Source organism: Adiantum capillus-veneris, chromosome 22 (genome assembly GCF_014529385.1).
Source record: "Adiantum capillus-veneris isolate H3 chromosome 22, ASM1452938v2, whole genome shotgun sequence".
NCBI classification, from domain to species: Eukaryota; Viridiplantae; Streptophyta; class Polypodiopsida; order Polypodiales; family Pteridaceae; genus Adiantum; species Adiantum capillus-veneris.
The window spans coordinates 127,049,912-127,070,469 of record NC_140952.1 but is presented as its reverse complement, the minus strand read 5'-3'; the positions used below and the strand labels follow the sequence as shown (position 1 = coordinate 127,070,469).

Sequence of the window (20,558 nt, the reverse complement as noted above, 5' to 3'; positions counted from 1 at the left end):
AGACCTTATGGAGCATGGAAACTACCGCACTATCATGATTGGACACACACCAGCACAGTTGTAGGCATCTATTCTTGAGCAAAGAGTAGATGGGCAAGCGGGAGGGTGTACAAGCTGTAGGGCAGGCAGGGTTCAGGAGAGGTTTTTCTACTCTTGATCACATTCTGACACTCAAAGCCATCATTGAGGAGGGAGGGGCACATGGGAGACGAATTTATGCAGCTTTGTGGACTTCCGCAAAGCATTTGACACTAGATTGATGCGCAAGTTGCAGGAGATGGGAGTGCCCATAGAGCTGATTTGGGGGATATTGGCCCTATACAGGTTAGTAGTGGGACATGTACGTATGTCAGAGGGGCTATCTACTTTAGTTCACTCCACTATCGGGGTGAAACAGGGATGCCCACTATCTCCTACACTATTTGGTATGTATGTGGGTGAGGTTTCAGACCACATTGAGAGAGATGGTGATAGAGGTGCCCAGTTGGCAGGGACATGGATTCCACTATTGTTATATGCTTATGAGATTTTGTTGATTTCTGACTCTCCAGAGGGGATGCAATGTCACGATTGTGACTATGTTAACAGCATTACATCTACTCCTAGTTGCAGATACGCGAAGTGCCATGCCAAGGAGGACCCCTGTGCTTGGATGGTCACACCCCTTCACCCAAAGGACGTGTCTCTTCGCCAAAAGCCACACTCCTTCGACGACTGGTCACACCCCTTCGCTCTATGGGTGCGACTCTTCGCCAATGGTTGCAGCTCTTCGCCGAAAGGATGTGTCTTTACGTCTAAAGTCGTGTCTCTTCACCAAGAGACGTGTCTTTTCATTTATGTCTCTTCGTCTCCTATATAAGGAGCCCTTGTATCACACATTCAATCAATAAAACACAAAGTCTACTAAGTCTTGTCTCGAGTACAGTTCAGTTTCTTAAGTCTTAATCATGAGTTTAAGTACTTAAATAAGGATTAGCACCTAGAATCCTTACAGTGGTATCAGAGCAAATTTTTTCCCGGGACCCGAAGGTTGTGAGCCACTCACCCTCGCTGGCTACCCTCTCCCCCCCCTTCCCGCAGTTGTATGGAAGCAGAAGAAAGGTGGGCTTTCCTGATGGATACTAGCCGACGTACTTAACCTCACCCGCTCCCGAAGCAAACATTGCCTTGCAGAAAGATGACGTGCATTTTACGCGAAGCTTGGGCTCACGTGCTTGCTGATTCTCTACAGGCGTGGCCCGGTAGCAGGTGCTCGTTCCGCGCATGCCTCTTCATGTGTTGCCTTCCTTGGTGAAGGGACACACCCTCTCACCTCTTGGCACCTCTACCCGTTGGTGGCTGCCCAAAGTCTTGCACCCCCTACAGAAGATCGCACCCTCTCGTGCCTCTTCGCATGTCTCTTCCCTACACACCCTTCAGCCATGCGTCTCCTCACCAATCGCTGGCTGTTGTGCTGGCTTAAAAGTTTACGCTGCTGACAATTCCATGCTGGCTTCTTTACGTAAAAGCTTGCAGCGCCCAAGAATTAAACTCAGCAGCGCACCATATTATTAAAACATAGGCCTTTTTAAAAAAAAAGTGACCGGCCAAAACAAAATTGGCCGGACCGCCCCAGATTTAATAAAGTTTGGACACCACAGTAAAGTGAAAATTTATCACGAAATGACTAGCAGCAGCGTTTTGCTTCTTCTGCGAGCCACCTCCCCGATTCGCTCCCTCTCCCTCAGCGTTGGCACACTCTCCGCCACCACTTTGCGCGTGCAGACGAATTATTCGATGTGCCCTTGCCGTACCTCTCATATGTAAACGAGGTTCCAGAAGAAGATTTGCCGGTGAATCCTCGTCCTTCACAGGAGATCATTGTCATTCTAGACACTCCAGAGAAAGCCCGAACTCGACTTGGAGGTTATCATTATTCTCGATTCCCCGACTCCAAAGCCGAAACCCGTTCCAGACGCAGTTTCTGCTCCCAGCTTATTCAGAGAAACAGTTACTTTCGCTGAACAGTCGGCATGGCCGAATCACAAGATGGCGACGACAATATTTTACTCGAGGACCCGATAACAATTTTCAAAAAGCAGATGGTAGCACTTTCCAAGAGCCTCGTATCAATTCACACTTGCTTCGAGCAGATGCAGACGCAAAACGCTTCCCAGAGTCACTCAACAGCTTCTCAGACAATACAGGCATCTTCTTCCGACGCTTCAGTGGTCGACCAGGAAGAACCACTCAAACAAAAGCCTTCGGAACTCAAATTTTCTCTCTCAAAGCATGGTTTCTCAAAGACAACTAGACGCAAAGTACCTTCGTGCGAGCATCAAAAGTCTCAGCATGAATATTCTTGGAAAAGTTACAATTCTAAGCAGCAAACTTCTTATTGGAATCTTCAGCAACAAAAGCAGCAATACGAAGCTTCCAAAGGATCACCAGTGATATCAAGATGGGCTTACTTAGTGGCACAGATATCCGACCCTAGTTGAGTACTCGGTCGTGAACGCCGCGACGCTTGACAAGTTCCCCCTCGCGAGCCATGCCCTACATTTAAGTCTTTCTTGTCTGATGGTGGTAAAGTTGAAGATTTATTGATCCTTTCCTTGTGCAAGAGGATCCTTCAGAGGTCTAAGAGGCGACAACTCCCTCGACCTCCCCCTTCTCAATTGGAAGCCTTAATACACGCTGAGAAAGTTGAAGATTCAAAAGATTCCAATTCTTATGTGACAACCAACAAGCACATAACCCCTTCTTTGGCCATGATCCAGGTAGGAAAATTTGCCTCGTCACCGCCGTTGCAGAATACGGTCTTTGTCTCTAAACAGACACCAGATGCCATGGTGAATGATAATTCTTCAAACTTGAAAACTTCAGTCCTTATCTTCAGCAGTGCAAAGGATAAAGTAGATACAAACTCTTGCAGCACGCCTTTAGTCGCTGCAAATGAATCTTTGGACACAACTTGTTCCAGTGATAAACATTTACAGATGGATCTATCTTCGAACACTACTCTGTCTCAGTCTACGACATCCCTTCAGGAGGATTTTATTGTTCCAGACAAACCAATGGAGTACCTTACAGATTTCCAACCAGTGGTCGTCACTCAACAGACAACTCAAGTCAGTTTATCAATAATTTCACTCGAAGAAAATACAGATTCAATCTTTTCTTGGACAAAGCTCGAAGTTACAAAAGACTTTGACAAAGACACTTATCAAGCTGCAGATATGATCAGTTTTCAGTTTGGCAAAATAGTCATGGTCAACAACAGTGCCATGACGTGGGACTTAACAGAAAGAGCTTTGGATGCAGAAGCACAACAACAATACATTTCCTTCTTCCCGGAGTTTCTACAACTACCCTGGGTTTTATTTAAAGAGGGAGGGAATGTCACGATTGTGACTATGTTAACAGCATTACATCTACTCCTAGTTGCAGATACGCGAAGTGCCATGCCAAGGAGGACCCCTGTGCTTGGATGGTCACACCCCTTCACCCAAAGGACGTGTCTCTTTGCCAAAAGCCACACTCCTTCGACGACTGGTCACACCCCTTCGCTCTACGGGTGCGACTCTTCGCCCAATGGTTGCAGCTCTTCGTCGAAAGGATGTGTCTTTACGTCTAAAGTCGTGTCTCTTCACCAAGAGACGTGTCTTTTCATTTATGTCTCTTCGTCTCCTATATAAGGAGCCCTTGTATCACACATTCAATCAATAAAACACAAAGTCTACTAAGTCTTGTCTCAAGTACAATTCAGTTTCTTAAGTCTTAATCATGAGTTTAAGTACTTAATTAAGGATTAGCACCTAGAATCCTTACATGCAACGTCATTTGGATGCATTGCACAGGTTTACTCATGATAGTGGTTTGTTTGTCAACCTTGGCAAAACCAAGGTTATGGTGTTTAACACCACCCCATAGTGGATTAGGAGATCAGCACTGGCATTCTGTCACAAAGTGATGACATGGCATGACCACTTGGACACACCGGAACAAAAGGAGAGCCAACTCCTAGACAAAAGGGTAGATAAAGTTTTACCAACTTATAGAGCCTATCCGAGAGGCCTATAACTGAAGATTATAAGTTGTTTCAACTTATGGACAACTGCCAAGTGCCCAAAAGGGACACCTAGCATTAAAATAATGCGTAAAGAATGCTAACATGGTAGTTGTACGGACGCCCGCGATTCACGCTGCTGACGTGGCATTACTATCCGGATTTCTGCGAGCAGTGCTGGCTGTTTTTGGACCTTTTGCTTTTGAGTTTACATGCATTTGGGGCTCTGCTTTTGGCATCCCTTGTAAGAATAAATTAACCCAAGGGGGAGTCTCACTTCTTAGGGCATCTAGAGTCTGAGAGCGAGCACCCGCGGGAGTTGTACTTTGCTCAAAGATTAATATAAAAAGAAATACCAAAAGGGGCGACAGTCTGACAGTCTTGGGGGGCAGTACCTCTGGGCATGGAACTCCGCCAGGCCGTATCGACTCTCTCGATAAATTACACATGGGTTCTCGTGGAGAATCTGACAAAGATAACACCTTTAGGGGGGTAGGCAAAAGAAAAGTTAAAATCCCGCGGGAACTAAAAAAACGAAATGAATATTTGGACAGATTCTTGGTGGAAAATTTTGCCAGAGTGGAGTACAAAACCGCAGGTTGACACATCTGTGAATAAGATTGATCAAGTACTCCATAGACCCGAGACTTGAAAAACACTTGAAGAATTACCTGATTGATAAGATTTACTCGAGATGGTGTATGGCAATTGCTTCTCCTCTCAGGTCGGGAAGAAGTCGAAAGGACATACGAGTGCAGAAAAACGGAACCTGTACTCGCAAAAAAAGATGGACAAGAACTCTTGAAAAGAAGATGAACCAAAGGACCACCAGAAGATAAACTTGAGAGTTACAGAGCAGCAGCCGCGTGCGGAAGAAAAGGAAAGATGAAAGTAGAACTGGTACCACATTGTGTGGGGACTAGCCCGAATCAGATGAACAAAAGCACAAAACTTTGCCACACATGGGGCAAAGTGAAAGATCAAGAAGCCCTCATTTTCTTTGATGGAAGAGCCAAGACCAACTTCTTTTCACTTGAATTGGCGGCTCGACTTGGAATTATGCCCGATAGGCTGAGGCCACAGGCAGAGGCAGTTCTAGCGGCACCGGGATGTTGCCATTACACTGATCATTGGCAAACTGAGTTTGCAATGTCAGGGGTGTTTAGGGCACGCAGACTTTTATATCATGCCTTTGGAAGGGTGTGATGTCCTCCCAGGAATCTCTTGGTACCACAAGAACAACGCTGAGGTTGACTATCGGGCTAAGAAAGCGACTTTGACAAATGAAAAGGGCAAAGAGATTGTATTTGATGAAATCCAATTTTCTTTACGCGATTTTCTTGAAAGAACTGAATGATGATTGAAGGTTGAATATGTAAGGAGTACCAAGCGAGTTGCCTCCTTCACGTCTTGAAGATCACATGATTTGTGAGGATTAGTGGTGCTAATCCTATATTTAAGACTTAAAACTTCATACTTAAGATCAAACTGAGACTCAAGAGACTAAATGTGTGTTTAATTGATTGATTGAATGCTTGAAAACTGAGTACAATAGGCTCCTTATATAGGAGACGAAGAGAGACAAATGAAAAGACACGTCTCATGGTGAAGAGACATGACTTTAGATGTAAAGACACATCCTTTTGGCGAAGAGCTGCAACCATTGGACGAAGAGTCGCAATCGTAGAGCGAAGGGGTACCAGTCGTCGAAGGAGTGTGGCTTTTGGCGAAGAGGCATGTCTCTTGAGCGAAGGGTCGTGACCATCCAAGCATAGGGGTTCTCCTTGGCATGGCACTTTGCGTATCTGCAACTAGGACTAGGTGTAATACTGTAACATAGTCACAATCGTGACATTCCCTCCCATTTAAAATCAGTGCCTCGGTTAAAGAAATGACTTCTGATGTTGATAGAACTCTGGAAAAGCATTGAATCTTTGAAAATCTTCAGTCTTTGAGTTATCTGAAACCTTTGTCTTGAACCTTTGCTTCATGCGAAACCTTTTTGCTTTGACTGCTAAATCCTATGTCATTGCATTATTCAAAGAATTTTTAGAGGAATCTGGCATAATCAGGTTGACTACAATAAGAGATTGATCTTCAAAATTCTTCATGCGATGTAAGATTTCTGGTTATTTTTCAATAGCTGCAAAACATTTGGTGAAGAGGAAATCTTCTCAAGGCACTCTTCAGATGGGGTAACTTCAACTTTATGAATCCCTGGAGAGAATTTTGGATTGAGTGTTGCTAAATGGACTATTTTCTTACTTGAAATTATTAAAAGCCATCAGGAACGGAAACACTGTGATGTGTCATATGATGGGTGACATTAAGCATCGTGAAGGGGTTGTACCATTAGTTCAGTAGGAGAGACTGGGGAACGGATATTCCCGATGCGTCAATGGGTGACAGGAGCATCGAAAAGGGAATATTGTAACAGACTTGGACACTCCAAGTCAAGAATCAATTGCGACAACACCAAATAACCACTTCAAAACAATTCACAGATCACAATAGATTTGCATTGGCTCCGCAGAGTTCCGTGCCTAGAGATATTGGCCCCAAAGACTGGCGCCCCTTTCGGTATTTCTTTTTGTATTAATCAGTTCAAAGTACAAGAGAGTGGCTCGGGATTCACTCTCAGACTCTGCATCCAGATGCTCTGAGAAGTGAGGCCCTCACCACTAATTTAAAGGTTACAAGGGATGCCCAAAAGGAGAGCCCCAAAAGCTTCAAATCAAAAGTAATTGCTCTCTCTCTCACAGAGAGTCAAAACTTGAAAGCAAAAGCATTCTTTCTCTCTCTCTCATTGCGTAGAGAAAAAGCAAAATTTTAGGGTTTCTGGCAGAAATTAGGGTTTCTGTTGTCCGTAGCCACGTCACCACTTTGTGACATACCCCCCTCTTGAACGCATTGTAATCGACCGCGATTACGCCTGCAAAACCGACAAAAGCCATAAACCGTCTTAGCAGACACTGACTGTTAGTACCTACGTACTAGGAACACACATCTAGCACATGTACAAAATCGACAGTCACATCACACGACATCACAGGCTATCACCAGACATCACAGGACATCACCAGACATCACAGGACATTCAACATTCATTCGTATCTTAGACCATGATTTATCGGCAGTGTAGCTAGCAATCACATCTAGGTCGAATCGGGACCTCATCGATGTCCGATTGACTAACCCCTATTGCAACCATGTCTATTCGGAATCAATCACACCAAAATGCTGCAGTCATTTCAGCTATCAGTTCCTGCACTCAAAAGAAGTCAAGAACAAATCAGTATCATTATCAGGAATTCCATTTCATAAAGTCATCTAGCAGAATACTGTCAGCTCTCAGTATCCCTGAAGCTCAAAGAGACATCAATGACTTTAGTATCAAAATCAAGGCATCTGTTGACAAAGGAGCAAAGTAACTCCCCTCTTGTGCATCCCACTGCACCAGATCTTCGGCCAAGCTGAATTTCTGGGTTCCGTTTGGAGTAGACTATGCTAAACCAAAATATCGAGGTAAAGTTTCACAACCCGAGGAGTATCTGCCAGGTCCTCCTCCTCCATCCACTTCGCATCAAATGCAAGAAAGTTCTTGAACTTAACCAAGAACCGCCTTCGGACTTTACCTTTCTTCGTATCCGTATGTGCCAAAATCTGTTCAGGAACAAGGGTCTCCTCGTTTTCTTCCACTGCGGTCAAACTGTTGATCATGGAGGAGATTGATGAGATCCGCTAGCGACCGATGCTGGATCTCTTGTCACTTGTGATTTAGCTATCCTAGCTAGCTGCTTAGTTCACACCTACCATTTGAGGATTCCCTAGTATTTTTATTTTATCATTTTGTCATTTCATTTTGTTACTTTGACTTTGTATCAGATCCACCACATTGTAATGCTCTGGTCTCATAGGTCATTTTGGCCTTTTGAAGACGTTAATATAACATTTCATTTCATTTCTCTCTCCGCCTACTTCTTTTCAGCTTTAGTTTTTTCAGCTCTTTGTATTTCTGTACCCGGACATTGTGTCAGATTCACCAATTGTAACTTTTTGGTCTCATAGGTCACTTTGGCCTCTTGAAGACGTTAATATAACATTTCATTTCATCTCTCTCTCTCTCTCTCTCTCTCTCTCTCTCTCTCTCTCTCTCTCTCTCTCTCTCTCTCTCTCTCTCTCTCTCTCTCTCTCTCCGTGCTCCCTGCCCCCTCTGTCCCGCTACCCCTGCTCCCGCTCCCTGCTCCCCGCCCCCTTGTGTCGCGCTACCCGTGCCCCCGTCCCCTACTCCCTCTCTCTCCTGTTGTCCTCCCGTTGCCCCTGCCCCTCGTGCCACACTCGCGCTGCCCCTGAACTTGCCCCCGCTCCTTGCTCCCTCGTGCCAACCTAACGCGTAGAGAGAGAAAGGGGGGGGGGGGGGAAGTATCGTAGAGAGAGAAAGAAGGGGAGAAAAGGGACGTAGAGAGAGCCCGTAGAGAGAGAAAACCTACATGTGTAGAGAGAGAGGAAGGGGAAAAGAAAAACCTGCCAGAGAGAGAGAGAGAGAGAGAGAGAGAGAGAGAGAGAGAGAGAGGGGAAAAAAAAGGGAAGTTGGTGCGCATAGTGTGGGGTCCCTTTGGCGGCAACTGAGTATGAGGAAGCAAAATGCTAAAGCCGACACCTTAGAGGATAACATTCAAAAGTGCAAAGAAGAGCTGACGGAAACCATCACCAAGATGAACCGCAACCTGTTGGGCACAATACAAATGCTCGAAGGACGCGTGTTGATCCAAGAAAGTAAATTGAATGCACTGGAAGATCGAGTGACAGCCCAAGATGAAGAGATCGCGTCACTTAAGAAGGATCTCGTTGAAGCACGATCAAGAAACATGCTTGAAGAAGGAGAATTGCAACCCTCCGTGATAAAAGAAGTAAACACAATCAAAGAGCAAGTACGGGCCATCAAAGAAGGAGAAGAGCAGCACAAAGAAATGACGACCTCTTGGGTGGATGTTATTACCAAGACCCAGTAGAAGGCGGACGAAGCCGAGAAATGGATCGAGGTTGCTAAGAAAGGGAAAGGCAAAGAGATAACATCCACGCACACACTTACTATTATCAATCTGACACTAGAGGAGGAGCAAAGAAGACGTGTGCGCGCTGTACATGTAAGAATTTGCGGCCTTAAAGACAAAGATAATGTGGACAAAGAAGTAAAAGAACTCGTGGCTCTGATGGGGGTTCATGAACCGATGCACACAAGAGCTTGTAGAGTGGGCAACAAGAAAAATGGAAGCAATGGGGAAAGCTCAAAAGAAAGGGCACTCATTCTTCGGTTTCCGTCCATGGAAGCGAAGGACTTTTTGAAGAAAAGGCCAACTCTCAAGAAGACAGGCATCTTTCTCGGGGATGATCTTACCCTCTCGTAGATCGCTCATATGCAGGAGGTAATGTGGGAGATTAGAGCGGCAAGGGAAAAAGGCAAGATTGCTTTCTATTGAGATGGAAGAGTGGTAATACTAGAGCCACACGCCACATGACGGTGCGAGACCTATGGGACTACACCAAAAGTTGCTGCCTGGAATTGTGATGGATCTATGCGCCTTGATGTGGGTGCCTTTGAGGATAGTTTTAACGGGAGAGACATCATCTTCTACTCTGAGACACATCAAGCCCTTGGACAATCTATGCCTCACATTAGTGGATACAGATGGGAGACAGCCTGTAGACAGGAGGCGCGATCAGATCACAGAGGGAGGGACTAAGGAGGAGTGGCAGTGTTATTCAGGGAGGGTCTGCAGCTATTGATACATATAGCTCGCAGGGATGAGCAAGCTAGGTACATGTGGGTGAGATTGAGAGCAGAGACTGGCAGATATCTCTACATTGCTATTTGCTACTTTCCCCCGAGTACGTCCGTATATGCACCACCCAGAGGACAGTCCCTCTTCTCCATTTTGGATGATGACATATGGGAATTCTCTAGAGATGGCGACATTATCATTCTATGCTCGGACTGCACATCATCAGACAGTATTCTATGAGATGTTGAGAGAGTTGGATGTTGCAGAGACTGGCCTATCCAGACTATCACAAGATGAGGAACATACTGAGTATGGACGGCACCTGATAGACATGGGGGATGCACATGGATTGGCCATCTTGAATGGCCTACAGAGATTTTTCGATGCGGGAGGCTTCACATGCTTTCCACACAGACATGGAGCCAGCACAGTGGATTATGTCATGGCACAACCAAGCCTCATCGCTAGTATCCAGGATCTCATAGTTGGGCCCAGACCTATTGGGGTGGCTGTGGATCATGCTATTGTGTCGTTGACCATCTCTTTCCTGTTCAGTGTAGCACACAATCCACGGGTGGCAGCTCCTACTCGCTATACCTTCACGTAGGAGACGAATTCGGTATACATAGACTAGATCTATAGACATCTAAGCATTGAGAGCCAGGGCGACCTCTGGAGGAGCTTACGAGTATACTGACACAGACATTACATGATGCAGCAGCAGAGGCATATCCACACACCCAGCCCGAGCATAGACGCCGTTCTGGGAGCATGCCTCAGAACAGCTGGTATGATGAGGAATGCCGCCAGACTAGAGCTAGACTTCAGAGGGAAGTGCTTTTGGGGGACATCACTCACAAACAGTCACAGATTGACTTCCTACGTCTGGTGCGGCGGAGAAAGAGGGCATTTTTGGCCCAACTAGAGCAAGATCTCTACCAACTATTCTTGAGTCAGGACTCACGTGAGTCTTGGCGTCTCTTTCATGAGCTGCCCCCCCCCCCCCCCCCCCCCCCCCCCCCCTGCCATTACCTCTACAGAGACTTGGGGTCAATACACATCAGCTTTGTACACAGTTTCTGGACAGTCCCCCTTCCTAACCCCCCCGACCCATACCCACACACATGTGCTTTTTTCACCGCCTAGATGGTGAAGAAGGCTATTGTTAGGATGAGGACTGGGAGAGCATATGATCACGATGGCTTGGTGGCTGAGCATTTCATGCATGGCAAAGATCTACTAGCAGAGCTTCTAGCTGTCATGTTTAACCGTGCCATGTGCGAGGGCTTGCCTGATACTTGGAGCCTATCTACGATTGTACCTATTTTCAAATCAGGAGACCCTATGGAGCCTGGGAACTATCGCACTATCATGATTGGACACACATTGGCACGGTTGTACGCATCCATTCTTGAGCAGCAGCTGAGTAGATGGGCAGAGAGAGAGGGAATGCGTGCAGCCGGGCAGGCAGGATTCAGAAGAGGTTTTTCTACTCTTGACTATATCTAGACACTCAGGGCCATCGAGGAGGGCAGATCCCGTGGGAGACGGATCTATTGTAGCTTTGTGGATTTCCGCAAAGCATTTGACATATTACCCAGAGCTAGACCGATGCGCAGATTATAGGAGATGGGAGTACCCATAGAGTTCATTTGGGGGATCATGGCATTGCACAGATCAGTAGTAGGGCATGTATGCACTTCAGAGGGTCTTTCTACAACGGTTCACTCTACTATTGGGGTAAAACAGGGCTGCCCGGTCTCTCCTACTCTATTTGTTATGTATGTGGATGAGGTTTCTGACTACATTGAGAGAGATGGGGATAGAGGTGCACCGCTGGCGGGGATATGGATCCCGCTATTGTTATACGCTGATGATATTGTGTTGATCTCCGACTCTCCGGAAGGGACGCAACGTCACTTGGATGCTTTGCATAGGTTTGCCCATGAAGGTGGTTTGTTTGTCAACCTTGGAAAAACCAAGGTCATGATAGTTAATACCACCCCACAATGGATCAGGAGGTCAGTGCTCGCATTCACATATGGCCAGGAGAAAGTGGAGTATATAGATGCTTAGACTTACCTCGGAGTGGTTTTTAGTGGACCAGCATTTTCATTGGGGAGAGTAGCAGAGACTAGATTGACCAGAGCCCATTCGGCATTGGGTAGACTGGAGAGGATGTGTTCACAGGTTCAGTTTCAAGAGCCTCGGACAAAACTCTGGCTCTTTGACATGCTAGTGGCCTCTGCATTGCTCTATGGAGCTGAGATATGGGGGCCTTCATTGGATCGTCACGGGAGGGCGGGTCGGACTAATGGATGGGGGGACATGGAGAAGCCCCTGGTCTCTATGATCTCAAGGCTCATTAGAGCCAAGGCCTTAGTACCACGTGCCATTATCCGAGCAGAGCTAGCTGCCCCCCCACTAGTAGTTGAGGCGCTCACTAGATCTGTCTCCTTCATACACCGCATGTGGGCACTTTCCAAAGACAGATACGCCCGCCTCGCACTTGAGTCCTCTCAACAATTAGCCATGCAAGGAGATACAGCATGTTCGTATGGGGAGACGACATCTTGGTTCCAGGCGCATGGGTTCAGTATAGATAGATTGCCCCCCTTCCAGTACTCAGTGGATGCACCCTCCATGACTCTTACACAGCCCGAAATCACCAGGCTCATCCGTCAGGACCTGATTCAGCTAGACACCAGGAGGACATGGATACAGCCAACACAGGAGCTGGGCACGAAGATGGCTTTCTACAGAGAACATCTTCTCCAGCTTACAGCGGATGGTTTTGTGATGAGGCCTAGATACATGGACACCCACTTGTCTCATGGGGTACGGTCCGCTATTGGCCAGATACGCACATCTTTACAGCGGATCGAGACTAGGAGATACAACGGAGTACCTGCAGAGACCAAGACATGCCCCCTGTGTGACATGGAGCCTGAGACAGAGTTACACTACACATGCCACTGCCCCGTCTACCACGAGATACGAGGCCGCTTCTACTGCTTGTTCAGAGAGGGTTTTGGACCACTCTCCAAACTCATGAGGTACGAGGATTAGAGATGCCTGGGTTTGTTTCTGCTCGAGCTGCGTAGACACAGAGAGAGCCTGCTGAGAGGAAAGGTCAGTTAGTCCTAGAGACACATCACAGACTTCTTTTTAGCAGACACTGGACACCCGGAGGAGCTAACTACCGCAGCAAATCTTGTTGTCTCACATCAGAGGCACACTGATCGACCGAGCAACTGAATTGGGGAGATCCGGACGCCCACGAATGCGGAAGACTACACAGCATCGACGGAGGCTACATCAGAGGATCCGGATCACTTTGGCCCGACATGCACGATGCCCGGTCAGATTGCTGACCATGGAGGAGATTGATGAGATCCGCCAGCGACCAATGTTGGATCTCTTGTGACTCGTGGTTTAGCTATCCCAGCTAGCTGCTTATTTCACACCTACCAGCTTAGGTTTTCATAGTATTTATACCTCATCCTTTTGTCATTTCATTTTTGCTACTCTGACTTTGTATCGGATCCACCACATTGTAACACTCTGGTCTCATAGGTCATTTTGGCCTTTTGAAGAGGTTAATATAACATTTCATTTCATTTCATCTCTCTCTCTCTCTCTCTCTCTCTCTCTCTCTCTCAGCAAACTCATCAGATGAGAGAGGCTAATTAGCTGTTTTTCTGCAAAAATTTAGCAAGGTCAATGAAAAAACCAGTATTTTCTACCAAAACTGAGCAATACAATGCTGAAATTTCTGATTTTATTCAAAAATCAGCAAAAGCACATGCAAAGACCCTGAAATTCTCTGGTTTTTACTCAGAAACATTGGAACTCATACTCCAAATACTGATTTTTATTAAGAAATTAGCCCAAGCACTTGCAAACACTCTGATTTTATAAAAAATCAGCAGTTAAAATTGTCAAATTTCTGATTTTTCCTGTAAAATTTGAAAAATCATTACTATCCGACTTTACACTGCTCCATAGATGTGCACAAGTCCCGCAGTAGCCAAGCCGGCTCTAATACCATGAAACATACTAACAGGGAGGATCTCCTGGCTACCTCGACCGCCTATGGACATGCGTCAGACTAACTAGCCGACCACAAACACCATCCGCTAGCACCCCCTTGCTGGGCAACGTCTGAGGACTTAGGTCTGCACTTGTAAGACCGGGCGTCCCATACCACCTTGCCTCACCTCCTCCAATTGACCTCGCACATTCCTAGCCTCACGGGCTAACCACTGGCACTCTATCAGTAGGGATCGATGATCTACGCTTTTATAAAAGTGACCAGCCCCACTGACCGATTTCACACTACGTCTGCCCGAACACTAGACCCCCATCCTGACGGTGTCATAGACTAGATCCCCTCTCCTATGACCGGGACATAACATTCTCCAATGTGCACATTGAGGAGACATGGTCAGAGTTCAAGAACGATCCCCAGTTTTTAAGGTTTGGGATATGTTGGGGGCATCGTATTAGGTGTGTGACTTTGTACAGTTATGACATGCCTTGTTAGAGAAGAAAACTTAAAAGTCTTCATTATTGTGTCTATATTTACTGAATACGTACCCCTTTTCGGGGTTTGCATCACTGAAACTCGGGAGAAGAGAGTCAGTTTTGTCATTTAAGTTTTCGGTTTGCATCTCTTGTGCAGATTGTGGTCAAGCTTACCAGGGATATCATTCAAACATTTCAGTGTTGCAATGCATCATTTTCTTATGAAGACACCCTGAATCCCAAAAGATTTTTGACGAATCCATCTGTTCCTGCATCAAATGGAGGTCTTGACAATGAGAACAATGATCTTATTCTTGCAGTGAATGGTGTTCTTGTTAATGAGCACACTAACCGAAGGTTGATTTTTTTTTTTGGTGTTGATGTCGTAAGCCACATCTTTTTGATACTGTTGATGCAAATACTCTGCGTTCTTGTTTGCAGATACATTATCAAGGATCTTCTGGGTCATGGAACTTTTGGGCAAGTCGCTAAATGTTGGGGAGACGAGGTAAACTCTTTTGTGGCCATAAAGGTCATAAAGAATCACCCAGCATATCGGCAACAAGCCATTGTAGAGATTTCAATCTTAAATTTGGTAAGTTTTACTTGGCTGATCAGAAGTTAGCAATGAACTTGCATGGCCTTGAGACACTCAAGGGATGTGTTTGACTTGTTTGCAGCTAAATGGAAAATATGATCCAGATGATAAGCACCACATTGTGCGCATTTTTGAGCATTTCATGTATAAGGAGCATCTATGCATGGTCTTTGAAATGCTCGGTCTGAACCTGTAAGTTTTCCAGTCGCAAAGCTGTTTTGCTTTTATTTAAAAAGATTTTTTATCAGTTTGAATATCTGTGCATAGGTCCAAATTGGTGTTCAGCTTCTTACTAGATTGTTATCAATAAGCAACACAATTGGATTTTTACAGTGAGAAGGACAGTTGTTAATTGTGAACGTTCTATATATTATCTTAAGCCCTGTTCTGAAACACCCAAGAACTGCAAGGTTGATGTGGTGTTTGCATTGAGTTAGGTTCTTTTTGGCAGTATCCTTACAATCTGAATTATCTCATTTCTCTTTATTGGCTTGAAGCTTAATTATTCAATGGTGTGTTGGACTGATCCAATTATGTGTATTTATGCTAGATTTGAGCTGCTCAGGGCCAATAACCTCAGGGGAATCTCATTGAACCTCATTCGTAGTTTTTCCAAACAGGCATGTTCACGTGATGCTTTGGAAAATCATGCTGGCCTTAAGGCTAAGTACTATGAAATAAAGTATTTACAACATTTTGCAAAATGATAAACCCTTGATAGAGTGATTTCAAATGGAGAGTATGGACTTGTTTTAAGAATTTACTGACTGAACTAGGTTGTCTTTGTGAAGGATATATGGTACTTTGCATTCTTTTTTAACACATCCTTTATTTTCATATGGTTCTTGGTTTGTAACACGAGGGATGTGCTGCAGATCTTGACAGCACTCTCAGTTCTTCGTGATGCAAGTGTAATTCATTGTGATCTTAAACTAGAGAATATTCTGCTTACTACATGGTTGGTGCATTTTTTTGTCACATTTTTTGCATTTCTATTTTTTGGTCTGCTTTTGAGGAGTTCCTATTTCTGGTAGTGCAGTCTTGCATCAGCTGAACTCAAGATTATTGATTTTGGATCTGCTTGTAGAGAGTACCGAACTATCTATTCGTACATCCAGGTACTATTTAACATTTTTGGTGGATCACAACATATTAGTTAGCTGGAACTGTTTTTCACCTACGTACTTTGGTTCCGCTTTTGCAGAGCCGGTTTTATCGCTCCCCTGAGGTTGTACTTGGGCATGAGTATCCTCTCTAAGTAGTACACAGGAACATGGAGTTTTAATTCGACTTACACATATTTATGTGGCATCTAGGGTGATTTGTGCATATCTTCCACTTTGGACGATCAAGACTTCTTGCTTGTTTCATTCTTTTAAAATAAAATAAAGGTAATGCTATATTGGGTTACTGTTGGGAAACCTCAAACCTCAAACATGGCTGTTGTATACTTGTCAGTCACCCTGGTTCAGGTCCAGTTCTAGCTTCCATCTAGTTTGTCATTATGTTTTTGGGATGACCTTTTTTTGGGATGACAGAGATCTCACGGTTGTACATTGATATGTCTCATAGGCCAAGTTCGGCCTTTAGAAGATCCGTCTCTAATGTGTAATTTTGTTAGTTTTCAAAAAAGTTATGCTGGTGGTCAAAGAACCCCAACTAAACAACAATGTACATTTTGTAGAGGACCAATATAAAACATACAAAGATGAAGACAGAGGCAAAATTTGCAGGAACAGAGCCAGTTCACTCTATGTAAGGAATCGCCCAAATCTGTCCCCAACAACATTAAAGGGTGAGCAGTGAGAAAGAGACAAGGGAGCATCGATAAATATATATTGGATAGAAGAGAAGAGAGATTTCAACGTCGTAGGAACAATCCCAAGAGACCTCAAAGATCTATCCTATGCGCTGCTTACATCCAACGCACCATATGTGAGAATCATGTGCACCACAACATGATACAGAAAGACTTTCCAAGGTTTATTGCCCTGAAGCAAACCACAAACAATGAGCTTAGAAGGTAACAAGCTCCCCAGGAGTACTTCATCGCGAGAGTAGGTGCTCTTTCAACAAGGAGTCAGAATGAACAATGCCAGGGATATGCACGACGTGCAGCCAAGCAAGTTTGAAAAGTAAAACACAATAAAATAGGAGCATGATTCGAGGGTAATGTATCTGCACCCCTTCGCATGGCAGCCTAGTCATCAATATAGAATCTGTCATAGCGCTCTAAAAGGCACCGGCTTTTGCTTCTGAAACCCCATGAAAAATGTAGAGAGCCACGAGAGCCACGAGGGCGTGTAAATGAAGGCATGTGCTAGGCATCCATTGCCGAGATCGCAAGAAGAAATCTATCCCATGCATCATGCTCAACCTGTGAGATGCGGAGAGGAAAACAGCCTGATAGTTATCATGTGAGTCTTTATCGTTGAAGTCTCCCCAACAATCCAAGTATCCACATCAGGCAATACATCAACAATCTGCTGCCAAAACACAGGGCGTAAAAGCATCTCTAGGAGCATATGCAACCGTGATTTCAAACAAAGAATCTGCCAATTGTCATGATAACCACATTGCATGGCCTTTGCATAGAAATCTTCAAAGTCGAAGAACAAGTTGATGTCGAGGAATTTTGCATACAAACCTTCAACCGAGAAGGACAAGACCTTCTCAAAGAGAGACCCCTCAACCAGTTTTGGTGGTTTTTCTCTTTATGTCTTCATTGGCTTGTCCTGATGCTGCGAAGATCTCTATGCAAGTTTAATGCGGCCCTCTCCTTGTGATGGATTCAGCTTTTTAGTACTCAATATTTTCAGTATGGGCTGTCTTTATTATTGTGCAAGGTAGTCAAGCCTTATGTTGTCTTGGTGGTGAGTGCCACTAGTCAGTTGGGGTCGTTATCAAAGGATGTCGTCTTGGTAGAGTTTTACGGTTTGGGACTGCAGTATGCCTTGGGCAGATTTGTGCAGCACTGCATGGATCCATCATCCTCAACATGTCTGTACATATGTCGGTACTTGCACTGATCCATTTGGTTTTCCCCTTGACTACCCTCCATGTCTGTACATATGTCGGTACTTGCACTGATCCATTTGGTTTTCCCCTTGACTTTGTGCTGCCTGGAGATCTTGATGCATGCACTCACGCACATGCACACATCCTCTCAAATAAAACATGGCCAGGGAGGGATCCAAGTATCATTAGGCACCATCTGTAGCCATTGTCACCCATGACCATTGTTAGTGAGGGAAGGGGTTTTCTTTGTTACATAAATTTCTTACAAGCGCAAGAGCCCCGTCCTTCTCCAATCTCTGTTTATTAGGCACAAGCCTTACTGGCAGAATCATATTCTCTATGATATCAGGAATCGTCATTAGCACTATTTGGTATGATCTACTGTATCACTGCTTTAAAGTCCATATGGTCAAAGTGGAGAGTTTCCTTGTTACTTTTGAAGTCTTAGCTCTTGTGCGATTGTGTGGAAGAGAGGGAATTTTTTTGTAGAACGTGCACTTGAGAGCTATGCTAATTATCCTTGGGTTTGAGTATTTGGGTGAAGAGTTTGTCCCTATGAAGCTTGCAATAGGATGTGTTGTTCTGTTCTAGTCCACTAGACTCCACCTTGCATCCCACTAGGCTGATCAAACCTTCTCTTGATTATTCTTCATGAATGGATTAAAAATCTCTTGAGTAGACAAATTTAGCCCCTTTCAATTCAGAAGTTGAGATTTTTTTTGACCATATGAAGTATGTAAGTAGATGAAACTCTGTTATTTGTTATTTGAGAGGTCTTATTGCTTCATTTTTAAAGTAGAGGCTGTTTGTTGCAATTTGTACTTCTTTTCAAAATCTTGACAAGGTACAGATATACAGCTGCTATTGATATGTGGTCATTTGGATGCATTGCTGCTGAGCTTTTCTTGGGCTTACCTCTTTTTCCTGCTCAGTCTCAGTATGACCTTCTTCAGCGCATGATGAATATTCTTCGGTCAGTGTTGCTAATATCAAACTATTTTTGCTTTTTGAACTCTTGTCTATCTGAATTTCTGCTAGGAGCAGATTCAGCATATGAAGCAGTTTGCACACTTAAACATGTGCAGCTGATGTGAGCTATGAAGGAACCACCCAACAAAAAGTTGCTGCTGTGCCTTTACTTACCTCTACAAACTTCTCTCAAGGCAGTTCAAACCAAGATTATTTAATGAAATTTCTGGGAACAAGCCCCATTCAATTTACAACTTTACACAAACCCTAAATTTTGACCCGTATTAACCCAAACCTTAACCTTAGGACCATTGTCCTGAGAGAATTTCTGAATACTAAGGTTCAAGACTGTAGCCTGGGTGGCTCTAGCTGCAGGGAATATCCAGACAGTACTGAACTATCTGTCCCTGGTGTGTTCACTGCTGGTGCTTGCCACTCAAGTTGAATACAGTCCATCCCTTTTGAAAGGCTCTGAACCATAGCGACATTCAATGCTGCTGATTGAAGGAGTCTGCTTGGTTGGAAAAGCAGGGGAAACGCTATTTAACAAAAAGCTGGTTGTGTGCACGGGAATGTGCTGTATGTGAGAGGTTTTCAATTATCTGAAGAGAGCATACTATTATTCCATGATTCAATCCCAAGAATTGCATGACCACACAATTGCCCACTACTTGGTCAAACTGTGGATCTACTTTAGAGCATAGGTGGAGACACATGGGTTCAGAACATAGGGCCAGGCAGGCTTTAAATATGGCTGTACGGCTTTGGATAATCTGCTCACACATGGGCCTTCTTTGAGGAGGGATGAGCACATAGGAGGAAAAAACTGTGCCGCTTTGGATTTTGACAAAGAAATGATTTTGTGCTACATGCTAGGCGTCTGAGGAGATTGCAAGACATTGGGCGTGGAAGACATTAGGAAATGTTTGCTGGCATATCAAGGGATCCTCTGTTTAACAGTGAAATGCATGATTAGTGAGGGTATGTGGGCTGGCATACTAGGCGTTCATGTGCTAAAACATTGTGACATGGTTGAGCATGGTACATGAGCTGGACATATTGTTGAGCCATGTGATTACTTTATGTCATGTGTTTCTCTCTTGTGAGCCAAGAGATGGACTGCAGCATTTTCTGTCTATGTAGTGTTAATGTTTGCATGCTTGCATGGGGCAAACTGTTATTAGTGTTGGTTGAGTTTTAACTTCTGTGTACGCAAACTAATGATGTAGCAGCCAGCCCAACACAGGCTTCTTCTACTGTGTGTGCAATTGCCTTGTAAGCCCACTCACATAATCTATTTACAATTGGCGCCCTGGCCACTTTTAGCGACTGAGAGCCCAAAAGAAAATCAGAAAGCTTTGTTATTTGCAACCGGCAGTTGCAAAACTGACTTGGCGCAAAGATAGAACATATGTTTCCTGTTGATCTATAAGAAAGAAATATCACCAAGGGCACCCGATTTGGAGGCTAGTGTTTCTGAAAGGGGAACTCCGCTCCTCTGTGTCTTGAGTGTAGTGCTCGTCAAGTTCTGTTTTTGCTGTTCTTGTTCAGTTGGTGATGGCTAGAGTGCTTTTTTCGCTTGTTCAAATGGCCAGCCGATTTCACACCTCATAAT

At 44.7% G+C, this 20,558-nt stretch overlaps 1 protein-coding gene across 6 annotated transcripts in view; it reads left to right on the top strand.

The window, feature by feature from the left end:
* The window catches only part of LOC147430186 (dual specificity protein kinase YAK1 homolog), a 49,062-nt gene that overhangs the window by 15,550 nt on the left and 12,954 nt on the right, over nt 1–20,558 (top strand). For 5 of the 6 annotated variants that reach the window (XM_086494694.1, XM_086494693.1, XM_086494692.1 and 2 more), the window contains exons 2-9: nt 14,516–14,715; nt 14,800–14,953; nt 15,039–15,148; nt 15,507–15,576; nt 15,832–15,914; nt 15,996–16,074; nt 16,161–16,201; nt 18,825–18,947. In XM_086494694.1, coding sequence (XP_086350820.1) covers nt 14,516–14,715; nt 14,800–14,953; nt 15,039–15,148; nt 15,507–15,576; nt 15,832–15,914; nt 15,996–16,074; nt 16,161–16,201; nt 18,825–18,947 — 860 coding nt within the window. The remainder of the gene's footprint in view (nt 1–14,515; nt 14,716–14,799; nt 14,954–15,038; nt 15,149–15,506; nt 15,577–15,831; nt 15,915–15,995; nt 16,075–16,160; nt 16,202–18,824; nt 18,948–20,558) is intronic. The other variant, XM_086494695.1, reaches the window with a different exon arrangement.